The following is a 25,655-nucleotide window of genomic DNA, read 5'->3' on the forward strand; positions in this document are numbered from 1 at the left end:
GAACACCCAGACCTTTCCTTACCCTACGAAGGGCTCGGAGGCAGAGCTTTGGGGTCACAAGGTGCCCAAGGCTTATGCTCGGTGACAGTCAGGACAATTTACAGTGCAAGTATTGAAAAAAAGGAGTGAGTCAGGCCTGAAAAATATCATGACATTCACATTAAAATCATGAGTCTGAGTTAGAAATCATGAGAAGCAAAGCAAACACACAAACAAGCCTCCCCCTTTCCAAATGTTATATATGGGATTATATGTTTTCATCTCCCAGTTTTTGAGCCTCCTGGATGTGCCTTGTTCAGGTTGTTATGTTTTTTCTCCACAGTCTCAAGACAGAGAAAATCTTACAAAAATCAGCGATGACTGAGAATTGCAAGGGTTTTGTAGGGAGAAGAATTTAAGTTTGCAAGTTGGTCACTTTTGAAAGATTGACCCCTGCGCTGGTGTTTCCACCATTTCAGTAATGATCAGTTTGCAGAAGTGTCCTGGAAATTCAGCAGGACAAAAGTTACCAGGTTACCTTTTACCCCAGGATCCCTTATTAAGAGATAGAACTAACTGCCATTTGTTCACCAAAATAATTGCTTTCACTCAGGATGCATGGATGAGCGAATCTTGCAGAGCTTTTACATATATATTCATCTCCAGCAATTCATCAACATAATAATCACGCATTATTAACTTGAGTACTCATCAAATTTTTTTCTCTAGCTTCAAATACTAGCAAGGAGCTAGTGTGCAATAGGGAAGAAAAACATGTAGAGGAACTTGTGATGAATGTTCTATTTTTGCTATGAAAGAAGGATAAGAAGAAAAATTCAGCTCATAGCCTAACCTCTCAGCTCACTTCCAAAAATTTCTTACCAAGCTGAGACCCTTCCCCAGAGGCCAGAAGACTGGGCTTTCCCACAAACCTTCTCCCCCGCTGGAGTTTCCCTCTTCAGGAGACAATGTCCCAGCAGTGAGCTCCCATCCATAACCTGGGTGGCCTCCTTTCCTGGTGTGACAGCCTCTGCTGTTACACCCGGAGCTTTGCCACCTGCAGTGGGGACCCCCCTTTTTTACACATTCCCTGCTGAACTTCCCAGGGCAGCCCCCAAACCTGGCCTTTCCCGTGGCACAAGCTTCCCCCAACCTGGAAAAGTGATCTGCTGCGGTCTCGCTAATGCAAAGCTCCTTAAAGAAAGCAGCCTGCAGGTGGATTGTCTCGCTGTGGCCAATGTGTAAGATAAGAGCAAGAAGAACACCAGGAAGCTGCCTGGTAGCTGAGGAGGTGTGTTTGGAAAGATCTCCTGATCAGAAAACCTGTCCTGGTTCTGCAACACAGCTGCCGCTAAGCCCTGTGGAAGAGGAAGGTCGGTGCTCTTTGCAGGGGTTGGTCTGTGTAGTAGATAAAAGCCTACCATGGCTTTTAGTGGCTGAAATGACCCTGTGTGCTCAGACAGTGGAGTCTCTCACTGGGAGAGGGATGTCCCTTCTTGCTGACAGCCCATGGTGAGACTTATTACAGAAGCACAAGAAGAGTGAAGGTTGGAAGGTGCAATAGCCAGGACACCCTTCCTGCTTTTTCCACTATATGACATGATCATACACAGTGAATATATTATCTGCCATGTATAATTTTTTTAAATATTCAGCCAATGATCAAATTTTCAAAATTTCAGTTTTTCTGAAAAAGACGGTGGGAAACGCTTTCCTGCTCCATCCACCAGAAGGGGAACTATTTGTGAAAAAAATTAATACCCGTTGCATGTGAGAGCCTTCCCTATGGCTATATCCCTTCCATTTCTCTGCAGCAAGAAGTGGACCCACCTGCCTGCTCCCTTTGGGGATTTCACAGGCTACCGCAGTCGGAGGAAAGGTCATGGTTTGGTGACCAAGCAGCAGACCAGAGCGCTGAAGGTGCTCAAGTCCATTCCCATGAATAGAGAATAACAGTCAGAAGCAGAACTTCCCAGTGCTGTTCCTTGTGCTGCCACAGGTTTTCTGTGTCATCCCCAACAAGCAGCCCCCTCTTGGTGTTCCCTTGATGTCACATGGACCTAGCGGTGGCCCATCATCCCACAGGTAGTGGGGAAGATTTGTTCGTCAATGTTTGTACAGCAAAGAAGCCTTGCTGCTATCTGTCACACAGCGCCCGTAATACTACCTGAAAACAAATTATATTCGTGCATAATCAAAATCACATCCAGCTCAGCCCTGATTCAAGAATCCTTTTTGGCTGGTGATGATGTCCAGAGCAGAGAGAGCACAGCTTGATTTCCAGAGCCCAGGCTGAGCTGGCAGAGCTGGCAGGTAGAAATATCTTGTTTTGACCGGTAAACTGAGCAAATTTGACATGGAAACCACTGAGGGAGAATAAATATGGAACAACAAGATGTAATTTTTACAGAGGCTCTTTTCCAACGAGAGCTGTACTAGGAGCCTTCCTAGACTTGAAGTAAGAGGTCCTGAGGTCTAGGCAGGGAAATTCAAGCCATGGTAGGTTTGGCTGAGGCTCACCCCTGTCACAAGCACAGACATCTCTAAGTGCACAATTACTTAATGGTACTATTCCTGTAGGACTGCAAAGAGCAGGAGAAGCAGGAAGGGGACGGGGGAAAGATCAGAGAAGAAAAAGAGTTTTTAGCTCTGTCACAGAACCAAGGATAAGTGCCAAAACCAGAAGAATAGCCTATAGGAACTCACGATCAGTGTTCTCCAAACCAGCCTGAAATTCATAGCCTGCTCAAAGCAAACAGTGGTGCTTCTCTGACCGGGAAGAGCTGTGTTTCTTCCTATTTAACAGGAACAGGATCAATGACTGGATCTCCAGAACACCTGTTTATTTGACAGATCTGTTCATGCTACAGGGCTCCACTGTACAACATTTCTCTTTCACACGTATGTGATGTGAATGCCTTTAATGGGCTTCATGCCATCATTAAGCACATCATTGTCTTGTCCGTGTTTCTAGTCATGTTTTAACAAGTGCATGATATTTCACATGAAATATCAAGATATAAATAGACACTTAACAAACCCCACCAAGGGCTATCCGCAAGAATGGATCTGAGAGACTTCCGCACCAAATGCTGTCACTACTGCTAAAGAACCGCATTACATCAGTTCAGCCTGACACTTTAGTAGCCTCCGACTTCTTTTTTCTTTGAACCAGACATAGGTGAGAAAAGTGACATGCACACACAGTCTGTTTTTCATGTAGCAGTAAAACTACAGCATATCCCTCGCCTTTTATATTTCGTGCTATGTGGGTTAAAAACATTTCTCTGCCTAACTGGGATATCGGGAGTCTTAGGAAATGAACAATGCAGATATGTAAAGCTGCTCTGATGAACAGCTCTAGGGCTGTGAGAATATATTTTGAGTAATCAAAAGGACTTGTACTAATGGGTTTTTGCACTCTTTTTACATTTTGCTTTCAGTGGCAGTCCCTCGAAGGCAAGTTTACCGTCAGGAATAGTCTCAGAAATGGTGAGCGTTATGTAGATGTTAATCAAGGAGAAAGACGGGTCCAGGTGAGATGGAAAACATCCACCAGACTGTCTATAAACAGCAATCTGCTTTTAATCAGTTAATTAATTAAGAACTATTCAAATTATTCTGCTAATCAATAACTTGAATGTATTGTATTCGGTCATAAAAAGTCTATGACTAAGAAAAGAGGCAAAATTCATGGAATAAATGCTTTGTTAAAATGATGATGACGTCTTTCTTTTAGAGAGACATCTCAGAGCCCCTCGTTAGCCAAGGTGGGCTACCATGGACCAGCTCCAGCCGTGCTGGAAGGCGGCTGTGTCAGGGTGGAACGGAGCGGCAGGGAAAGGCTCCACCAGCCAAGGGTGAAAAGGAAGGAGGAGGGCACCGGATGCAATTCTCCTACGTGGGATTTGGCACAGACATGAGAATCAACATCTCCTCCAGTTTCTGTGGAAGTATAGAGGCTTAATGAATGACAGCAAGCCTTCACCGGATACTAAATCCAGAAAACTGTGCCTGGTACCACCAAGCACAGCTCTAGGGCAGGCACACAGATTGCTCAGAAGCCCGAGTCCAGTTTGACTCTGGGCTGAGATTTGGGGGAATTCATCTTCATGCTGCCTTCATCACACCACCCAAACTCCCTCCTCTCCTCTCTGTCAGACCTTCCTGTCTCTGAGGGAGGATAATAAGGATCTTGTGGGGCCACGGATGAATGCACAAATATCCTCAACATGCAGCGAGAAGTTCGCAAGCTCCATCACACTGGAGGAAGGGTCTAGTCTGATACTCTAAAATATTATTGCACTCAAAAAAATGCAAGCGAAAACAAAATGGATGAAAGTTATGTGGAAGGATGCCCACTGCTGAATGGATGTTATGGAGCCAGTTCTTAATTAAACAGTCCCCAGGATCCTTGTTCATTCCTTTTCCTTGTTCGATAGAGGATGGATTTGCTCTGAGGATGACGCAGGATTATATACCAGCGGATAGTGCTGACAGTGGGGTCCCTGCCTGATCTGCTGAAGAAGCTGATAGCCATGCGGTGAGTGAGGGGGAGGCATCCAGGAAAGAAAAGAAGATGTTTGTGTAGCCGAGTCCTGTTCTCCACGACTGGAAGTACCACAAGGGGTTCCCACGTGCTCCTTCCTGTGCAAGTCACCTAAACCTCACAGGTTTTCGTGAACTCTGCCTGTCTCTCTCTTGGGGCACTGGGGCTGAGCACTCACAGCTGTGGCTGAAATCAATAGGAGCTGTGCTTTGAACATGCTGTGTGCTGACTACAATGCTGCTAAGTATTCTGGAAAATCAGGTGTTTTGGCTGGGCACCCCACAGCAGGGGTTACTTTTGACTCCTGGGAGGGGAGGTGTGAACACGTTCGTGCTGTACTGGTGTGCTTGACAACAGCTATAAAAACCAGCTAATTCTGTGTTATTAGCAGTTCTGAATACAGAGCAGTCAAGAAAGCGTGGGTCCAAGATGGTCTTTGCCTGCTCAGTCCCAGGCTTTTTATCAGACTTGCGTCTCACTCCGGTCTGCCTCAACCTGTCTTAATCACCTGCCTTGGCCACCTCAGCTAGTCCCCACTGCCATGCTCCCAGCCTGTCCCCCTCTCGAATGAAGGGAACAAGAAAGATCAGCCCCATGTGTAAATGTCACCTCTGGTGTGCTCCGTGCAGGTGTTCAGGAGGAAGCGACTGTTAGACCTTGCCTCCTGATGCACCTGCAGAAGGGAACCAAATACAGCTCCAGGGAGCAACCCCAATTCTGGCTTTTCTGAAGTCCTGAGTGTCTGACTTTACAGCCTCAAAGTCCTTTTTACAGCATGTATTTCCTATAAAAAGAGCAAAGTGAAAAAAATAGAAATTCCATCATGTGGCAATGTGTTAACATCCACATATGTCCCAAGAAGGACTGGATCCTTTCATTTCCTGCCACTTCAGTTAATGAAGTAAGACACAACAGCAGGAGGTTGTCATCTTCCTTCTGGATTAGCCCTAGAGAAGATGTGACCCATGGTCTGGAGCCAGAAGTCATGTAAATGGGGGAGGAAGTGGGTGCTGCACATCTGCAACCAATTTTACTGACCAAGAACATCCTTTTCTTCACACTCTTTCACAGGAAGGAAAGTAAGATTGCTGGCAGGCGTGGTGGCATATCCACCTTCCCTTTGGCCCTGGGTGACACTGGGTTTTGCAGACTTCTCCAGACAGCTCCTGCCTCTCCTTCCTCAGTTTACTCCTTTCCTCCCCTCTGATCCATGTTCCCGCCTCTGCTTTCAAATCCAGAGCTGCTCCTCAGCCCTGCCTGGGTGTAGGGAAGGAAGGATGATATTTCCCGCTGTAATAAGGCTCTGTGAAGCGCAGCATTTCAGGTTAACCCAGTGTCCAGCTTTGGGCAATTTCTCCTGCGGTCAGTGAAGGAGATGGCCCTGGCGGGAGGAATGCTCTCCTGCTAAGTCTCAATTCCCTGCCCCACAGCATGCAAAACAGTTGGCTCAAGGCATCTCAAAGGTGTAGGGAAAATTGAATCTGGCTGCTCTGAGATTAAAACATTTTTGCCACAGACAGGGAGGAGAAGAGAGCAGGAGAGCTGGGGACTAAGCCCTAGAAATGTAGATTTGCAGCTCCTAGTGGCCCCAGGGCAGGTAGCCCAGGACCAGCGCCTGCCCCCCTGCAGGGCTGTCCCCTTCCCAGCCCCACGCCCTGGCCCTGCCGCAGCAGCACCACCACCCTGGGAAGCTGCACCGGCACCAGAGGTGGTGGGACCACAGCACTAGTGACAGCCAGGTCGCTGGTGGCCCTGGGCCCCCGCCTACCACACACGCACCTGGGCCAGCCCTGCTGGAGGTGCTGCCAGCTTCACCTCCCAACAATTTAGGAGAGGGAAAAAGCCCAGCACGTACCCGCCTCAGCTCGTTCTCAGAAATATCTGAATCATTTTGCCTAAAATTTCCCCCTTCCCCTTCGAAAAGTCAAAGCAAGCTAGCTGCACGGAAAAAAACAGAACCACTGTGGCCGAACCTTATACGCAGTAGAAAACAGGGACATTTTCAGGAAGCCTTAACAACGTGCGATACCACCAGCCTCGACTACGTAAGAAACCAAATTGCCGTTCCTTCCGGTTCAGGATCACCAAGACCAGCTGTTTCCCAGCCACACAGGGCTGGTGGGCCAGGGCTCGGGCCCCCCTCTGCCTCCTGCCGCATTCGTGCCAGCCAAGGCGGCCGCTCAGCCTGCCAGCCCCGCCAGTTTCGGAGCCCTGAACTACTGACGACGCTTCACTGCAACACTTTATGCATCAGCAATCATTTATTTTTACAATTCTGGGTTTCAAGTGATGCTGTTACGCAGGGGAGGGCTGAGGATTTAATCCCCAGGCCCACTGAATTTGGAGTGGCCTTTGAAGAAGAAACGCGGGGGAAAGAGCAGGACGTGGGGGCAGGCTGGGTCCCCAGGAGGGTGCAGGTGTGATGGAGCAGAGGGGGGCTGAGGGCAGGAGAGGCAGGGGAGAGAAAGGAGGGAGGCCAAGATATTGCGGCTAAGGAGGGGTTTGGGTGTCAAAGGAGAGGGGCGAGACTGGGCGAGGGTGACGAGAGCTGGGAAGCCAGCTCCATGCCGCAGGGCAGATGAGGAACAGGACACAGGCTTCTTTCAATCCAAGACCCCCAAAGAACCAATTCTCCCTAGGAAAATTTGAACTAAAAAATGGGGCAGGGAAAGCTGTTGGATCCACAGGCATGGAAACATAGGATTTACTATGTAATCCTGAGGGCTTCCTGGTCATTCCTTTTTCACCAGGCATTCTCAGACACTGTGCACACCACCCAGGAGAAACACTAGGAACCCCACGCTCCAGGTGGGGACAAGGAGCAGAGAATGCCCTCGCCTTGCTTTCGGCTAACAAGACCTGTAAATGATGCTGGGAAACCATAAAAGGTCCCCGTTCCATCCGCTCCTGGGAAGCGGAGCCGTCCACCTGAAACTCGCAAAGTTTTGGGTTGGAAGTGTTGCACCAACAGAGAGCAGCTGAGTCACTGAGCTCGAGTGGGATCCTCCTGCCATTCCTTCATTGCCTTCTCTACCCTGGGGCAATACAGTCTTCCTTTGCTTTCTTTTTTTTTTTTTTCTTTCTTTTTTTTTTCTCCTATGGAACTAATGCTTCTGAAAGTAAGTGCCTAAGAGCACTTACACGAGCAGGGTGCTGCTCTGAAAGCTCCCGTGGCACTGCAATGCTTCCCAGAGCTCATCTGCAGCGTTCCCTGCTCATCCAGTCCTAAATCGTGAGCGTCCTGCTTGCCTTACTGTGACCTGGCTAGCAACAAGCCCACCAAACAGTGCCCCCCATACTATCCATCCCCCAGGCCAGTGCCGGCTGGATGACACCCACCTGCGATTTGATCTCCCTGTGAGATACGCTGCCCTGCTCCCCCAGAGCTGAGTGGTCTCCCCAGCACACCCTGCCAAAAGACCTCGCTCTGCACCACTGCTGATCTTGCAGTACCAGGACAGACATCTCCCTCTTCAGCAGACCAAGAGCCCTGGCTGGATCTTCCTCCTACTCTACAGATCCCTCCTCCAAGATCCCCACCACAATCCTGGCCAGACCCCTTAGACCCGCTTTGCAATGGCCTCCCGTCCTTTCAGTCCCAGGCCACCTCCTTGCTCAGCCCATGAAAACTTTGGGCTTTGTGGTCCCTACATGTCCCACCCTTCCACTGTCCCACATCTCTCCAACCTGGTGTGCTACTCTAGGGCTTGGGGGATTGTGTCTGAGAAGTAAGAAGGGATCGTCCAGGGCTCCCCAGGCCAGAAGGGTTATCACTTGTGCCCCAAGGACTGATGTTCCTGCTGGCGTTGAAACACCAGCACCTCCACCCCACCTCACCTTGTGCCTGACCCCCTTGGACTGCCCCACTGTCCTGGGTTGGCTTTCTAGAGGAGTTGCTCCCAGATTTTTCCATCACCCCCACATGGGTCCAACTTTCCCCCTTTCTCCCGTGTGTCTCTCCATCCAGCCCAGCTCCCCAGATGAGCAAGACACACTCATTGCCACAGCACCACCCCTGAGAGCCGACCTGCTCATCCGCCTAATGGGTTTCCAAGGGGGTGGGGGAGAGGGGAGGAGAGCGAGTGGCTGACGCTTCTCAGCCACTCAGCTCGGCCTAGAGCTAACGAGGCATCTCAAAATTAAAAAGTGAACTGCAATCCCCAGCAGGCCTGTCCTCCTTTTGGCATTAGTCGGAGTTCTCTTTCTCTCTCTCCCTAAAAAAAAAAAAAAAAAAAGAGGACTGGGGAGCTGTGAGTTGCATTTGGAGCCGTTGAAGCACCACGTCCCGGGGACAGTGGGGGTGCTGGGACTAAGTGGGCAGCCTGGGGCTGCTGTGCCATGTAAGCACTGGCTCTCTTAGAAGGGCTGACATCTGCAAGATCTGCCTCGCCATAGCAAATGGTACACAGGAACAGGCTCTTCCAGACCCTCTGCACCCAAAGGTCCCCAGCTCCCTCCTGCTCTGCCGGCAGAAACCAAATGGTGGTGGGTGCATGGAGGAGGAGTCCCAGGCTGTGGAGGTGGCACCCTGCCCGCAGGGCTGAGCCGGGGGGCAGGGGGGGACAGTGCAGGGGTGATTGCCACCAGGCACCGATGTGGGGGAAGGATGGCAAGAAGGAAATAACGCTCCTGTTGGAGGAAGAGATGGGGAAAGCGAGCAGGGAAAAAGCAGAGAAGGAAGGAAGGGAGGGCAGCCTGCTTTATCGCTTTTGTGGGCTGCATTTCTCACATGGCAATCTGCTTGGTAAAGACCTTTCTCTGCCTCCCCGTCTGGGGTGCCCATCACCGTCTGCGCTGATTTTCCTGCCCTCAATGCCCTCATCCTTGAGCGGCAGAGGGACAAGTGTTCTGGCTTGTAGAGGTGCTCTCTGGAGCAGCTCAGCCTGGCTCACAAGAAGCTGAGTGGTAGCTGCTTTGTTCCAGTCCTGTCCACTCCTCCTGCCTCTCCAGCCAGACCCCTTGGTCACTGCTGGGCCAGCCCCGAGACAGCCCCATGCTGTTCCTCCAGGGCAAACGGCTCTAAGAGGGACCTGTCACCCCTCCAAGACGCTGACTCGGCTATTTGCGGCTCACCCTAACTGGTCTTCCCGGGGCAAGAGCACAAGTGGGCGAAGAGCGCTCGCCTCCCCCAGCAGAGATGGCTTATACCCATCTTGCCCAGCTGGAAGGCAGCTGAGGGGTGGCAGGATGGTCCAAGCGGAGCACGAGGTGGGATGCGGGGCAGTGTGCTGGAGGACAGCCCAGTCCTCAGGGTGCTGGGACTGGGGTTCAGTCCAGTCCCCCGCGTCCCTGAGAGATGGCAGGTCTGCGTGCACAGCGCTTCCAGGGCTTTGCCCAAAGTCTGCCTTTTCCAGCTGCACACAATTTATTAGGGGGAACTTTGCCGTCTCCACAACAGGGCTGTGGATGAATTGGAAGCCACAAAGGGTTAGACACATCCCACTGAATTTTTCCCAGGAATGGATTTGGCCCAAAATCTCAGAGAACTGGTGAGCTCTGGGGACAGTAACGGTCCAAGGAAACTTCCACCCCTTTGCCCTGGGTTTGTAATGCTAATGATCTCCAGCTTTCAGACGCACCTCTCAGCCCGCCCTTCCCTCATCTGTTAATGCTGCAGGGGAAATTTTGTCCAGATAAGGTTACCCTCAAGGGGAGGGTGCCAGACTTGCTGAGAGTTGGGGCATCCCTGCACGCTGAGCACCACTGGTGCCACCTGGGACGTCACACTCACGAGCAGAGAAAAGGACAAGAAAGGGTCAAAGGCAACAGTGAGACGAGTGCAGGAAAGAGGGTTACCACCATCTGTCTATTTCCCTGCTTGAGTGAAGGAAAATGCAGTTTGTACTTTGGGAATTCAGAGTAAAATCAAATGAAATGCAATGGTTGCCCAAACCCATCCATTTTACAGTCAGGAAGGACGCAGTGCCTGCCGAGCCCAGCCCGTGCTCCGCACCGACCTGGCAGGATCAGCAGCATCGCCTGCACCGAGCCCTGCGCCGCCTTGCCCAGGCTGAAGGAAAGGGGTGATCCGTGTCCTGGGGGGGCGGCTGGCTGCCCCAGGGACCTGGCATCAGAGTACACGGGCTGTGAAATGGACCTGGGCTGCTGGACCTCCAGCCCCACGGCTCCCCGCTGCACCCCTCTGCTCTGTGCCTCTGCGGAGCCAGATCGCCTACTGTTTTACTCGATCATAATCATCTCAGTGGCTTACAAGATGGTTTTCTTGCAGTTTTTATGTCGTATCTGCAGTTCTTCCCCTCATAAAATGTGACTGCACCAATTCCCGTGGTTGGGACTGGTCAGCTAATAGGGACACTTCACGTTTCCCAGATAGAGCCTTTAAATCAAATCCATGTTCAACGGAGAGAAGGGAGAGGGGGAACCTCTGTTTCCTTGCAGAGCGCTGCAAGCCTCCCCACAGCGTTCCCCACTGCACTGGACTGACCTGTGCACTACGGAGGGACGAGCATCTCCCCCACTCCACAGTCTTCCAAGAGGAAGCGTGGTGCTTCCACTCAGTGCTGCTGCCTTGAAAGCCCCTGCTCCACGCCGGAGGAGAGGACGATGGTGAGGGCGGTGGGGACAGCAAGCACGGGCAGGGAAGGCAATCTCTGCCAAAGATAAAGGGGCGGTGAGTAAATGGGGGCAGGTTTGGGTGGGGTGCAAGGAAACCAGAGGTTTCAGGGAGAGATGAGTTCATTCATGGGGTCATGGGAAACTGGAATACACTGAGGTGACTTCAAAACCTGAAGAAATCAGTGGGAATATTCACCCACCCCCACTTTCAAGGAACTCTGCGTCAGGCCCTTTGGGAGAAAACATGGTGATACCCTTGTATCACCGTGGACTTGGCCCTGACTTCTCTCTCCCTCGAGAGCAAAAGCATGAATGTGCTTCCCAGCAGTCATCTGGAGAAGGACAACTCGATGTGGTTCCTGTGCTCCTGCAGGCTGAAGATCCCCCAACTCAACACATCTCCTCGTGAGAAGGAAATAGCATTGCCCAGAAAAGACTGAAAACAGCCAAGCTTGGCAGGCTGAAGCCAGAAGTCCTCCAAAACCCCTCCTTGTGTGGTCAGCTGTGGTTCTCCATTGCCTGCTCCCCTCCAACAAAGGGCCTCAACTGTACCCTGGAGTACGATGGTACCCACGGATTACTTCATGTTTCATCTTCACCAGGACAACAAAGAGAAGGCTCTTCCCCTTCTCACAAGAGAGGAATTGCAGATCCTCACTTCTCCTACTGAGTAAGTGTCGAGGCCACCAGCTCCCCAGGGAATATTTTATCCCATATTGCTGCTGAGGGGGCAGCTTGGCAGACCAGCTGACATGGACCGAACGGACAACCCAACCATCTGCAGGGAAAACAGCTAAAAAACCTGGCATTGGGCACAGAAATGGAGGAGGGTGACCTGTTATCTGCAATGGAGGAAAGTTTGAAGTAGAGGAAAAGCAGAGTGTCCCCGTCCCAGCAAAACGTTCCCAGAAACATCCCACCACGGGCAACCCCCCAGCTGTCTGCAGAAATTGGTTATGGCAGGAGGAGAGGAGCTGGTGGGAGGAGGGGGGAACCAGGAGGCGAGAAAGAAACATGAGGGAGAAGGCAAGGAGGAGATGGGGCTAGCAAACAGCATGGCGGGGAGAAATCAAGTGTGAGCATTTCGCGAGGTCAGTGTGTGTTGCGAGCAGCCGAGCCGGCAGCACAGACACGCGACAGCCCCCGTGCTCTGCTCCCCGCGACCAGCCATCACCATACCTCCAAAGTCAGGCCTGAGGCGGACGTCATAGCCCTTCAGCAGTTTGTCCACAATCTCTTTCACCACAGAAATATTCCCAGTGGATGGGCTGAAAGACAAAAGAAGAGAGTCCTCGTCATCCCAGGTGCCACCATCCCTGCGGGAGGGGGTCCTGTCTGGGCAGCACTGCCAGAGCATCCCTTGTGCCCCATGGCACCAAGGCGCCCGTGTGTGCTACAGACACCCAGCCGTGGGCACAGCCTCCCCGTTTCCTTTCTCCTCTTTTCTGTCCCTGGTGCAGCTCTTGCCCCTGGCCTGCACACGAGCCCCGCAGGGATGCCAGGTGTCCTGGGCCATCCTTGGGGATGGCACAGGAGTCTCAGCAGGTATTTCGGCTCCTCTTCTGCGGCTCACCCCAACTCCTGGGTACTCCAAACTCCTTCCCCCCGTGCTCCCTCCTGGTGCTTGTCTGCATCCCAGTGGTCCCACTGGGCTGGTGCCCCCCTCAACGCGGGCACCATTCACTACGCGCACCCTCTCCCTGGCCACCAACTGGCACACTTGGGGTGCCTCGCTGTGCCCTGCCCGTAGGTGGGTGAGCACACACGCGCGCACACAGAGGCAGAAATGATCCTTTCTGTTCCAGCAAGGCGTGCACGGGGCGGCTGCAGCCTCCCCCTTCCCCTGCCACGCCGGGCACTTGGTCCCACTCCCGCACCGCACAGCACAGGCTTGTCACACGCTGAGGTCCCCACTGCAGGGCTCCCCCCTCCAGCAGGTGCCCTGCACTGTCACACATCCCAGTGCAAGCCCTGCCTCTCAGTGACCCAGGTATTTCTTCATATTATTGAAGTAAAGGAAAAAAAACTGCTCCTCTTCTCCTATGGCCTCAACATACGGCTGATCTTTGGCACGTAAAAATTCATCTTCTGTCACACGGCATCATGGTGACTTCTTAGCAACGCAAATTAAGAGACAGAGATAGAGAAGGAGAGTCCATCTTTTGCTCTCTGTGCCAGGGCAGGGCAGCGATCCTTTCCCCCCCAGCCCTCTGATTTGCAGGAAGGGGGGACAGCCATCCTCGCTAACACTGATCCAGCTCCTCCAGCCATTTCAGCAAGAAGGAAGCTCCCTCTAATAACAGCCCGAGAGCTAAAGCAAAACTGAAGGTGGGAAACCAGAAAGCAGAGGATGCTAAAAATACTGAACCTATTCAGGGCTGCGGGGTATATAGGTTTTCTGCCTGAAAACCCAGCCTCTGTGCCACCCTCGTCCCCTGCTTTGCATGAGAATGGAGACCCTGCCGGTGACAACTGCTGCTCTTTGCAGTCACCCACCACAACAGCATGTCTCCCTGTCAACACCGCCTCCCACATCCATCCAAGTCAGGCTGGAAAGCTGCAGCATAGCACTGCCTCTGCCAGCCAGCCCCGTGCCTCGCCGGACACTGGGGTTTGCGCTGACACGTCCGTGTGTCTGCACATACACAGACAGACAGACACACAGACACACATGCTCTCCTGACTGTACGGAGGATGTACGGACTTTCCTGCCTGTGCACACGGACACGCAGACACACGAAAGCGCTGGAGCTCAAGGGTACAGCTGTGAAATGTGCACAAACGTGGGTGTGCATGTGTGCGACCACATCCGAGTCTGCGTGGGGGTGACTGTGGGTGCAGACCTTGCCCCATCAGGTTATGACGAGACCCTGGGCTGTGGACACATTTGATGCAGGAGCACAGAAACAGGCATTTGTGGGTGCCTGAGGCTGGGTTCCCAGGTGCCCAGACTCTCTGTATCGGTGTGGGTGGAGGCATGTGGGACCACTGGGGAGTCTGGGCATGCGTTAAGGCTCTGGATGCACAGTCTGTGTATGTGCAGAGATTTCTCAACCGAAGAGGGATGTGCAAATAGGAGACAGAACACTTCCCAGGCCCAGCTTTGGTGCATGGACAAACCGCTCAGCGCTTGTACTGGGCGGGGGGAGTGTCTGAGCTGCATTCCTGAGCATGCAGTTTACAGGGGTACAGCTCTTCGTTGCATTGCTTTATTCACTGTAAAAAGGCCAGAGAGGTGTGCACAGGTGGACATTTTCAGAACACCATGTCTAGGCTTGCAAGGTCCGCCTGAACCTGTGGATTTCTATGCAGGTATGTGAGGTTTTGCAATGTTCTTGCCTATTTATGCTCACTGTGGATTAACAGCGGGCACCAACATTTGGTCATCTCTAGACAGTCATTCCTAGGTACACAGATTTCCATTTTTATAGGTTTCCATGTTCATAATATAGACACTATGCATTCCTCAAGGAATTTAGACACTTCTGTTTAGCTTCATGCAGGACAAACTCAGGAAGCAGTGTTACCTTCTTAATTTAGGCAAGGGAATTGAGGCAGAGACAGCAACCAATGTGCCAGGGGCCCTGCAGAAAGGGGCACAGTGGGAAGCGGGATTTAGGGGCTCTTTCCTCCTCCTCAGCTACAAGGTGGCCCAGTGAGGGCATAAACTGGCATCCTGATTAAGGCCAAGCTCTCTCTGTGCTCCTTTTGATCCAAAAAGCCACATCCCTCCCGCTTGAACAGGCAAGTTGTGCATTCGCCCAGCTGTGGCCGAGCAGCTGCGTGTAAGTGCTATTCCTGGCAAATGTGGGTCTGCATCCGCTTAGGGAGCACGTACAGCCAGCCTGTGAACTGAATTTTTGAATACCGTGTCCCTGACCCTCCGTGCTTTGCATATACGCTACACTTGCAGCCAAACAGCTACATACATGCGCACCGTGCTGCTGGCTGGGATGTGTGGGAGTAGCTGAAGGCATGGGCACATGGGAGAGTGTTTTGTCTCCAAGGTGCGCACAGATACACATGCAGACTATGGGAAAATATCAGTCCAGATACAAACACACATGCAAGGACACGTCTGCGCAAAGGCTTTTGATACGGGCATTGCTCTTTACATGTTTGCTTGGACACTACGCGTGCCCGCGTCTGTGTCCACGCACAGTGGAAGCGTGCATGAATGGTGTGGGTGAGGTGGGCACGAGTCTGCGCGTGTGCATGTTTATAACTGTGGGAACATCAATCTTTGTATATACGGATCCGCAAGGCTGTGGCGGGGACCTGCATGTGTGCGTCGGGGACGCGCTGCTCAGCGTGCACGGCGGAGCAAGGGAATGCCACAGCTCCCAGCTCCCTCCCCAGCAGACTTCAGCACAGAGGTACAAACCCACCTGTGTGAGGAGGGAGGACGAGGAGGAGCAGGCAGCGCTACTCCCGTGTGTGAAGGCAGCGGATAAACGCCCGCCATGGGAGCAAACAGGTGTGCTCTGTGCACCTTGTCCAGGCTGGACGGATGCCTGGATTGCTTGGATCACTCAAGGCGTCTACCAGGAACAGCTGCAGCTCGCGTATGCGGGGTATCAGTGCAAACATTGACATGGCTACGCGCAGAGCAGGTAAAGCGTGCTGCGCTCTGTAGGTGTGTTGCGATACACGTGTGTGCACCCGAACGGGCACGGATGGATGCGCACATGCAGGGATGCATCTGAGTGGATCACAGAGGATTATGTTGCATGCCATAAATCTGCGTGGAGGCACAGGCGTAGGCATCGCCTCCCGTACACGGCAGAGCCAGGGCTTTGGTAGGGGCACAGGGCGCTCGGATGCGAGTGTGGCTGCGTGTGTGCCGTGTGCGTGTGCAGGCACAGGCATGGCCAAGGCAGCCCTGTGCCGGCTGCGTATGCAGACAGCTCGGTGCCGTGCACTCCATCGGCTCCTGCCGTCACCATGTTCCCCAGCAAAACGCTTCATTTTGCCATTTTTCCTCCAGATCGTGTACCAGGGAGGTGGGGGGGGGGGTGGGGGTGGTGGTGGGAGGGGGGGCGACGACACACACACACGACGCGCTGCAAGTGGGCTGCGAGGTGGGCTCCGTCTGCAGCCTGCTCCACATCTCATGTATGAGCATCCCTCCTCCCCCTAAAATGACACGGGCTGGGAAATAACAACAGCAGGCAGCAGGGGAAGCAATTTGGGGAAAGAACCCCCACCCCTTTCCCACATACAGATTGATGGAGAAAACCCCAAACAAAACAAACAAATCCTCTATCAACCCCCCTGTCCCCGCAGCCTGGGATCGCAATCCTTACCTTTGCGCACAGCAGGCGAGACAAAGAGCTGCTAAAGCAGAGACAATTCCACTCAATCTGTCTGCCTGAAATGTCCACATTTCCACAAAGACGAAGGAGGAAAAAAAAATCTTTGGAGGGGAGGGGAAAGAAGGATGGATCTTCTGAAATCCCCCTCCAAAAAAAGGGGGGGAGGGAAAAAAGAAACAAGCCCCCCCCAGTTAATGATTTCCTAGAGAAAAAGAATGATGACAAAAACTAAAAAATGTGGGGGAAAAATATCCCCCCCCCCTCCTTCAGTGCCAGTCAAAGAATTCGTTTCTTCTTCCTTTCAGCATCCTCTCAACAAGAGACATCCTCTGGCAATGGAGAAAATCCCAAGAGAAAGAAAAATAAAATGCCCCAAAATGGGCTCAGCACAATGTGAAATCGAATCTCACAGGTACGCGGAAGATGGAGAAGAAGAAAAAAAATTTAAAAAAAAAGAAAAAGAAAAAGAAAAAAAAAAGAACTCAGTGTCCCCTGAGCACTCCACTTGGATTATTTTTCCTCCTGCTCTTTTGCCATCCGGTTCTGCAGATGTTGCATGGCTCCTGCTACCCACCTTCAGAGAAGAGGAGGAGGAGAAAGAGAGAGAGCGTGTGTGTGAGTGTGTGTGTGTGTGTGTGTGTGTGTGTGTGTGTGTCTGAGGGGGGGGGAGGTGTGAGTTATCTAGCAATATGATTTTATTCTGGATTTTACCTACTTGCTGTCCTCTCCCTCGTTATTTTCCGAGAGGGAAGGGGAAGAAACCCAACCCCACTCTGCTGTTTTGGGGGGGTTTTTATTTATTTTAGGGAAATCTCAGTCTCATCACTTGGAAGGTTTGGGGCTTTTCTGAAAGGGTTAAAAAAAAAAAGGAAAAACAAATGCAGCCCAGTAAATAAATAAATACATATATGCATGTGTAGAAAATAAATAAATCCCTGTCTGCGGAAGGCGCTGCTCTCCGAGGGAGGACTGGATGTCTCCCTAGTGCTGTTGCCGCAGCTCCTGTGGAGTTTTGCTGCTCATTGCAAAGTCACAAGAGGAGGGGAGGAGAGAGGGAGTTTGTGGATGGGGAGGGGGACTCTCCGGGCAAATTGGGATCCTGACGTCATGGCTGACAACATTAACCCCTGCTGGCTTGCAGTGGGGATTTTTTTTTTTTTTTTTTTTTTTCCTTTTTTTCCCAGGGAGGTGGGAGCAGGGGAGGGGATGGGAAAGGTGATGGCATTTTGGCAAGCGGGGGGGTTGCGCCTGGGCAAGAGTGGCTCAGCTGCAAGCGGTGATGGGTGCTGTGGTTGTCTGAAATAGTCTGATCAGCAAAGGCTGAGCTTCTTCCTTCAGCCACAGAGATAAAAAAGAAGGTGATGTGCTGAGACTCTCTCTATGCTACGGGGCAGGGTGGCCTGGTGGCCTTCTCCTGGGGGAGATCTGAAGCCTCTGGTGGGGCTGGAGACTTCCGCAGGCTAGGGAAGCCCAGCTCAGCAGGGATGCTCAGCTTTCCCTGGAGGGTGCTGTATTATGGGTACGATACAGTTTGTGGGGAAAAGGGAGCCTGAACTTCCAGAAATGCTGCTGAGGATCATCTGGTGCTGTGGCTTTGTCTGCTGAAATGGTAACAGCCATTGAAATATTCACAGTCACAATCTCCTGTGCATCAGACTCTGAGTTTTATCCTAGAAAAATAATATAATTAAGGAGTTTTACACCTCTACATCAGGCACGCAGTAAGGTATTTCCATGGAGGATTTTTTCCTAGGAAAAAGAAGAGACCTGGAAGCACTTTGAATGCAGAGCAGAAGCCATGGCCCGAGGAGGAAAGGTCTGAGCTCTCACACCAGGACCGTCCTGGATGCTGTCTTCTCTGTACCTCCCTGGCAGCCCCGAGCAGACCCTCCCAGCAGGTAAGTCTCCTCTCCTCTGGTGCTGGCTGACACCTATGTGTGGATGGTCTCCAAAGCTGTCTGGGCCAAGAGGGCAGAGCAGGGGTGTCACTGCAGCTGGGCAGGATGAGGACCAAAATGCCTCTGAAGGGGCACAGGGCAATGCGCAGCGGCTGCCAGGCAGTACCCTCGTCCTGCCTTTCTCTGCGGGGAGATCTGCCCCAGCTGGGTAAATCCTTGGCTCTGGGGTTCAAAATGCTCACTTCCCTCATGCTTGGCATGGCTCTTTGTGGTTTCCTCATCAGAGACATGCCACAGATCAGGTATTCTGCATCCCCTTCTCCCACAAAGGGGGCTGGAGGATGACCATTTTTAAGAGCTTCCCCATTACAAGCCGGACTGAGCTATCGTGATGCAGAGACACCAAAACAAGGAAAAGCTGGGTTGTGTGATGCACTGTCCTGGTGTTGCAGCTTGGGCCATCTCCCCCATGGCTCCTGTCACAGCAGGGAGGTCCTGGGGGCAGCCAGTATGTGAGGCTTGTGGGGAAGAGGAGCACTGCAGGAAGGTTTTGCATCTACAACAAGGCTGTGCTAGAAAGGGAGAGGGGAAAAAGTCTTCTCTGCTGCTGAGGGTGGTGGAAAATGATCTCTGCTTGGTTTAGAGCCTGGACCACCCCTGCTCCTCCAGACTTCTGTGAGTTAAGCTCAGAGCAGTGATCTGCCACTGTGTTTTCTCGCAGGCCGAAGCATCTAAGTGGCACTTGTCACGTACCAGTGAATGTGTGTGGAGTCAGGGTCTGGGATGCAGCACGCTACCCACGGGCTTTCACCACAGACCTCTCGCTGTGGCCTCCCAGTTAGACGCAGGGACTCGACCATGACATCCAGCTATGGCTGGTGCTATTTAGCTGCATTGTAGCCCCAAGCAACTGCTGCCTGTCTGCCAAAGCACTGCGCTGGCTGCTGTGCCAAGGATGTGTGCCCTCAGGATGTCCCCTAGCTTCCATATGCCCTGGTGTCATGGGCACGACACGCTTCGTCAGCTCCCCTAGAAGCTTGTGGCTCCCTGATTCCTGTGGCTGGGGGCTTCACCTTTGCTAAAGGGTTGTGGGGAGGTGGGCCAAAGTAATAGGGTTTCCCTGTGTGCCTGTTGAAGGTGAGGAACCAGCCCAGCAGATGTGGGCTGTGCTGGGTCAGGCTCAGCCCCACCTTGAAAAGCAGCCGGTCCCACCATTTCCACAGGGCAGTTCGTCTCCTCTGTGCGGTGACTTGTGCCTCACCCGGTGTGGCTGGCTCCACAGTGCAGGGCGCAGCCAGCCGTGGCATGGATATGCCGGGGTCCTGCAAGATCTCTCCATGTGCATGTGTGCCACCAGGAGCCCTGAGCCCGGGATGAGCCGCCCTGGCTCCTCTCAGGTTGTACAGGTACGGTATTTACCGCTGCTGCTGCCGGTAGCACACAGGTCTCCTGGCAGCAGTGTGTTTCTGAAGCACTTATTCTGAATTAAGCTGCTGGGTACCAGTGAGGAGCTCCTGGGGAGACGAGAAGCACTTGCCTCTGCCAAAGCTCTGGGCACCAGAGGCCCCATTTAGCCCCTCCTGGGCCCTTCCGCTCCTGCCTTTTCTGTCCCCTTAGCACTGCTCTCTCCCACCAGCTGTGAGCGCGTGTTACTGGCAAAAAGGTAAGTGGAAAGCAAATGTCAGAGGCATACATGAAGAGGAAAAATTATGCTCACAAATGGTGACATTTGTGCTTGCAAGTTCACCCAGTCGGGAGCAGAAACCGTGTCACATGAATTATCTGACCACTCAGCCACAACGGGGAAACTTTGGAAAGCCGGTGGCTTAGCAGTGAATGCATTCAAAGAAGCTGTTGTGTGCTCTTGAATAATCTACCTGAAGCCATGTTCATGAATAAAGGACTGCTTTGGAATTAGTCACCCATCTCTGCTGAGTCTCATTAAAGCTGATGCACATTGATATGTGATGATGCTCACTGAGGTGTTTGTTTCTTGCTCTCTGGGAGATGGCTGTCCTTGAGGCCCTCCCAGAATCCCAAATGCTGGGTCTCCCTCCCCTGCTGGGGGCTATCCGCTTTCCAGTGAGAGCCCAGCAACGGGTTTTTCTGAAGTTCATATACTGAGTCCAAAAAAAAGCTGTGAGAGGCTGCTGGAGATGACATGCTGTGGCTGTAATCACCCTGAAGAGGCCATGGAGGATTGTGTTCGTGGCCATTTGCTGGCCTCCTAACAAATAATTCATTTTCACTCCTCTCTTACTTGTTGCTCTGCTGCAAGCTCCATACCCTGACCGCCCTTCTTATCCTGTGGCCACCGCTGACTCCAAGTTGCAGTCAGTGTGACGGTGTTGTGCCAAAAGCCTCTACAGATCATGGCTTATGTCTACAGGCAGTGCAATTTCCTGTTTTAACTTTTTTTTCCACCCCTTTTTTTTTTTCTTTTTTATTTTTTTCTCCACGATGTCTTACGGTTGAGCACTTGCTTTGTCTTCATCTGTGTGCTACCTCTGTCTTTGGGTTCACGGCATGGGAGGGAAGGACCGGTGCTGTCCTGAGGGTTTTGCACGAGCCAAGCAGTGAGGCAGTGAATCAGATTGTCTCTACCTTTTAGCAAACACAGGGAAGGAGTGGGAGGCTGAGCTTTGCCAGCACCAAGGCATGCTTTAGACCTCCTCTCCAAGCATGCAGATGCACTTAGCAAATGGATTCTGGGTAGATATTTCAGTAGAAAGCATCCAACATTAGGAAATACCATCATCAGAACTAGCAATAGGGAGCATCCAAAATACAGGTCCACCAGTACCATTTAGCTGTGTCACCTCTTGCCACAAGGAGATGTCATGTGTCCCTCACAGCAGGGGGGAGCGAGGAGCTCTTTCCCTTGCCATCACTATTATCACATAAGTGCTGCTTTTCCCAAGGGCTTGCCATCAAGGTGGAAAATCTTTCCGGTCCCTTCTTTCCACTGGCAGGATGGCTGGCTCTCCTGTCAAGCCAACAACTCCCAGCAAAAGATGGCTGTTCTTCTAAAGGAGAAAAAGGACAAGAGAAGAGAAAGCAAAACAAACCAGGCACTAAACCAAAAGTTTCAAGTCCTGCAGGAAGGGAGAAAATATTCCGTCTCAGAGCTGGCTCTCCTGTGTCAAAGGTGGAAAACACCCTGAAAGTAAATGAAACGTACCTCATGAGGTGGAAAAAGGGAAGGGCAGAGGCAAGAGAAGCTTTCCCACCCAGTGTAGCACGCAGCCTCTGTCTCCTGCTGCAGCTGTGACCAGGACTGAACTCACCAAGCCAGGGAGCCTTTGCAGATCCAGCAGGAAAGGTTTTCTCGCAAGCTATCCTGCAGGACAAATGCTCCATCAGCAATTACAAGGCCACCTAATCACCCTCAGGCATTGACAAGAGAAGACCACAAGTCACTGCCCCCATGCACTGATGGGGCTGACAGCTACCAGCAACTGCTTGGATACCTGGGTCTGGCGTTTCGGCAGCTCTGTGTCCTCTAACCCACAAATCACTCCTAATGCATTAGTCCAGGAGCCCCTCTGCTTGGATACACCATATGCTAGATGTTACATATTCCTGAGGAAATATCCCAAAGACATAGTTTATATACAGGGTTCCCCATTTTTGCTGAGTTAAATATCCTTCATCACTCTGCAAGATAGTGCAGGCTTCTCCAGAGTCAGTGGAATTGTTGACCATTTTTAGGAACCATAGATGGGTCGACTGGTAAACAGAGCTTTGCATGCAGTCATGTATCTCCTCTGTGCTCAAACCTCTTTTGCTAGAGGATGGAAAGTGTGGAGGGAAGGGTGAAAGGATTGTCTATGGAGATGGGTTTGTGCACCAGCTCCCATTCCAGCCTGTCTTTTAGCTTATGAGGCTGCAGACACAGTCTACTTCAGGCTTTCCTTCACTTCAAAAACGGTATGGCCAAGTGAAGGTCCTTTGATTATGAGAGTGCAGAAGTGCTCTGGTAACTGTGATTGTTGAGAAGGTTTAGCTCCCACATCTACAACGAAAGAACAGCCCTATGTGTGCCAGTCTCCCCATGCTGCAGCCTCCTGCCATGCACAGACAACCTGCAGGGTGACGGTGACACCATGCTGAGTCTGTGTCACAGGGACAATCTCCTCCAGCCATATCTGAAGGCTGGTGATGGGGGAGGCAGGTGAGTCGGGTCCACAGGGCAGTCTTATGGCTGACACGCAGCCGTAGCAGAGCTGTGGTACCCCGGGAGGCGTGAATTCATTCCTGCATGCGTGTTGAGGGATGGAGAGCCTTAGTCATCTCGTGAATGCATGTACGGCTGTATGTCCCCTGGCTACTGACTGACGCAGAGATCGGGGGCAGCTCCTGGGTGGTGTCAGCCTGCCTGGCCCTGCTTACTGCGGTGGCGTGTCATGGACTTATCCTGTTTGCACGTCTCACCTCGGGGCTGCAAACACAATCTCCTGATCCGTGGCAAAGGCCTGCTCAGGTTTGAGATTTGCACATAAAAGGCCCCAAGTTTGTTTTTCTCTTCGCATTTCCACAATGGTGGTTAGGAGCAGCAGCAACGTCCTTTGGGACTGGCATTTCTGTTCATATTATGACTGGCAGCGTGAAGGGCCCAAGGCAAGGAAAAGGCCCTTCAGCCCCTGCAGACAGTTAAGAAGTGCCAAAAAATGCCTCCCTGCTCATTATCGTTAACGATGGAGATCTGCTCTGACACGGAGTGTGTATGTTAGGCCCATGTCTCACATGAGGCATCCCCATTTCAGAGGGTATAGCACCCCTTGCTCCTAGCAATGCTCCTTCCCATTTACACCAGCACAGAAGTCAAAGCTCCTGGTCTGAGTCATGGAGATCCAACAAAAAGTGCTGGAAGCAGCAGTGAAGTGGATTGCAAGGATCTAGGTAAAAACACCACTCTTGAGCACTGCATGGAGGTGCGGATGGTTTCAGCTCCTCTTTCTCCCTCTGTTCCCGCAGCTCTCGTGCTCTGAGGAGGACCGGGGCTCAACACCATCACTCAGGAGGAGCTGTGAAACCCAGTTGCTGGTCCCCACTGGCTGTGGGGACAATGTGTTCCCAGAGCAGGTGCCACCTGGAGCTGTCTCCTCCCAAAGCCCTGCAGCATCCACCACCTGCACTGAGAGGCCACAGCAAGTGTGATAAAAGAGATCATTCCTGCACACCATGGGGCACCTGCGCTCAGTTTCCCCATTAACCTCAGGAAGGTCAAGCCCAAGTCTCCTATGTCCCACACAAGTAGGAGAGAGTGAGTCCTTGACCGTATTATTTTATCCCATGACAAAGCTCATGGTGGTGTCCTTCACATAAGCATAAAACTGCATTCAAAGTTTCCAAGGTTGAATGCACCTACTTCTTTGTTCATTATAAAGTCCTGTTTTTATTTTTCATGTGGGAAATGGAGGCAGATACTAGCTTAATTACCTGCCTACAATGCACAATATCAGTCCTTTAAAACTCCTGCCTCCTATTTAACTATTAGAGTATTCTCTTTGTAGAAGATTTAAAAAACTCTGGACCTCTGTAAGATGACATTTGAGATTAACAGGAAGAAAAAGACAGTAAGAAAGAGAAGTTTCCCCTGAGTTGATGGTTTAAATTGAGAGCCAGGAGGTTGTCTGTCCCTCTGTGAGGGACCAAGAACCCAGGAAAGCACAGCCAGAGCAATGCCACGTTGCAAGGGCTTCTCAGACCCAAACATGATGGACTTGTGCAGTTGAAAAGACAAAGGTTAGTTCTTTGGGTCTTTCAGTCACTGGGATATTTCAGCTCAGGGATGATTTCAGAGAGTTTTTTAATACATAGTTCAGGTTCAGAATGAAAAGTTGATGCTTCTGGTGATCAGATGCACAAATGCTTCAGTAAGGGAAGAGAGGCAGGTGCCACGTCTGTGTCCTGCGGAAGGCTCCGATTTTGTTCTGAGCTACAGAGACGGGGCATGAGTGATTATTTTCATGGGAAATCCAAAACCGGGTGGAAAAACTCCCTTGGTGCCAGGTAGCACCAATCCCAATGACGTCTTCCAAAGGGGTTCACACCACAGTTGCCCCCCCATGAGGGAAGGCGCTTACGTTCCTGTGGCCCGGTGCCTGTAGAGCCTTTAGCACAGTACAGTCCTGCAGGCAGGTCCATGGAAACTACGACAGCAGAAAGTCCTGCCCCACAGCACTGTCAGCCTGCAGCTTTCTGGCGTCACACCATGCCAGGAAGCCACTCTGCTCAGCTGCTTCCCCGGAGCAGACCAGGACCCCCTTACTTATGCGCTGGATCGAGAGGTTGTGCAACTGGTAGTGCAAATGCCCCATTCCCAGTTGAGAGGTCTCTGACTTCTCAAATTTGGTCTCTCCTAGTTTTGACTGGACACCTAAGCCAACTAGCAGGCTTGTTTCTGTGATGGAGACAGTATACTGACGCCGGTTTTTAGTGTGGAAATGCAGGAGGACACATCTGAAACATGCTTGCTGAAGGCATATGCTGCTTTGGGAAAGGCATCCTTCCTCTAGGACTCCTCCTGCCTGGGACAGGGTATTTGCAATATGTTCTCACTGGCAACATGATGTGTGCTCCTCATTAGCTCGGAATTCTATGTGAGATAATATTCATGTGTACTTTCCCATGGAGTTTAACCACTGCAGTAGTTGCAAGGGGCTTTGGCTGACAGCTCTGAAACCGGTGGCTGAGAGCTGAGTGACTTTTACGACCTGAAAAGGGTGATAATTGTGCCAAAATTTGCTCTCAGGAGTGTTATATGGCTGTCATGAAATGCAATTTGTACATTACAGGATGGAAGACAGCGAGACATGTGTCTTGCTCCTGAAATAGGTCTGACAGTCCATCAGCCTGCTGACAACAAGTAAGCTCAGGTCATGCCTCCACTTCTGAAGTCATCTTAGCATTCACTCTGTGGATGTGGAAACATAACTCCTGTGTAAGTATGCAGAGTACCAAATTAAAGCCTGCAGACTGCCAGTCCTGCGCAGGCTGAAGGTGGGGCACTTGTTAAACACGTCCCTGTGGGAGACAAGGATCATGCCAGTGTTTCCTACGGCTCCCAAGTGTCTGACTTCCAGCCGCTTGTGGGGCTGTGCCCAGAGGGAGCCGCTGCCTTCAAAAAAACCCCCAGTGTGGGACTACCCAGGTGCCAACCTGGCAGAAGGGAATGTAAAGGGAGGAGCTGTGTAATTAAGTACGTCTCCACCTTGGAAGAGAAAGCAGCTGAGATGGGCTCTGTGTTCCCTCTTACTCTGGTCAGACGCTGCCTAGATCTGAACCAGTGTAACAGAAAACACGGCGCTGGTCCCGCAGGGTGGCACAAGTCTC

At 51.7% G+C, this 25,655-nt stretch overlaps 1 protein-coding gene across 2 annotated transcripts in view; it reads right to left on the reverse strand.

Annotated features, from left to right (window-relative positions):
* Nucleotides 1–17,451, reverse strand: part of LOC141748278 (gamma-aminobutyric acid receptor subunit beta-4) — a 76,611-nt gene extending 59,160 nt beyond the window's left edge. The window contains exons 1-2 of one of the 2 annotated variants that reach the window (XM_074600043.1): nt 16,411–17,048; nt 12,284–12,372 (exon numbers count right to left, since the gene is read on the reverse strand). In XM_074600043.1, the coding sequence (XP_074456144.1) occupies nt 12,284–12,372; nt 16,411–16,490 (169 nt within the window). In that variant the 5' untranslated portion in view covers nt 16,491–17,048. Of the gene's footprint in view, nt 1–12,283; nt 12,373–16,410 lie in introns of both variants that reach the window. The other variant, XM_074600044.1, reaches the window with a different exon arrangement.
* Nucleotides 17,452–25,655: the final 8,204 nt, after the last annotated feature.

The sequence above is a fragment of the Larus michahellis genome, chromosome 9 (genome assembly GCF_964199755.1).
Source record: "Larus michahellis chromosome 9, bLarMic1.1, whole genome shotgun sequence".
NCBI classification, from domain to species: domain Eukaryota; kingdom Metazoa; phylum Chordata; class Aves; order Charadriiformes; family Laridae; genus Larus; species Larus michahellis.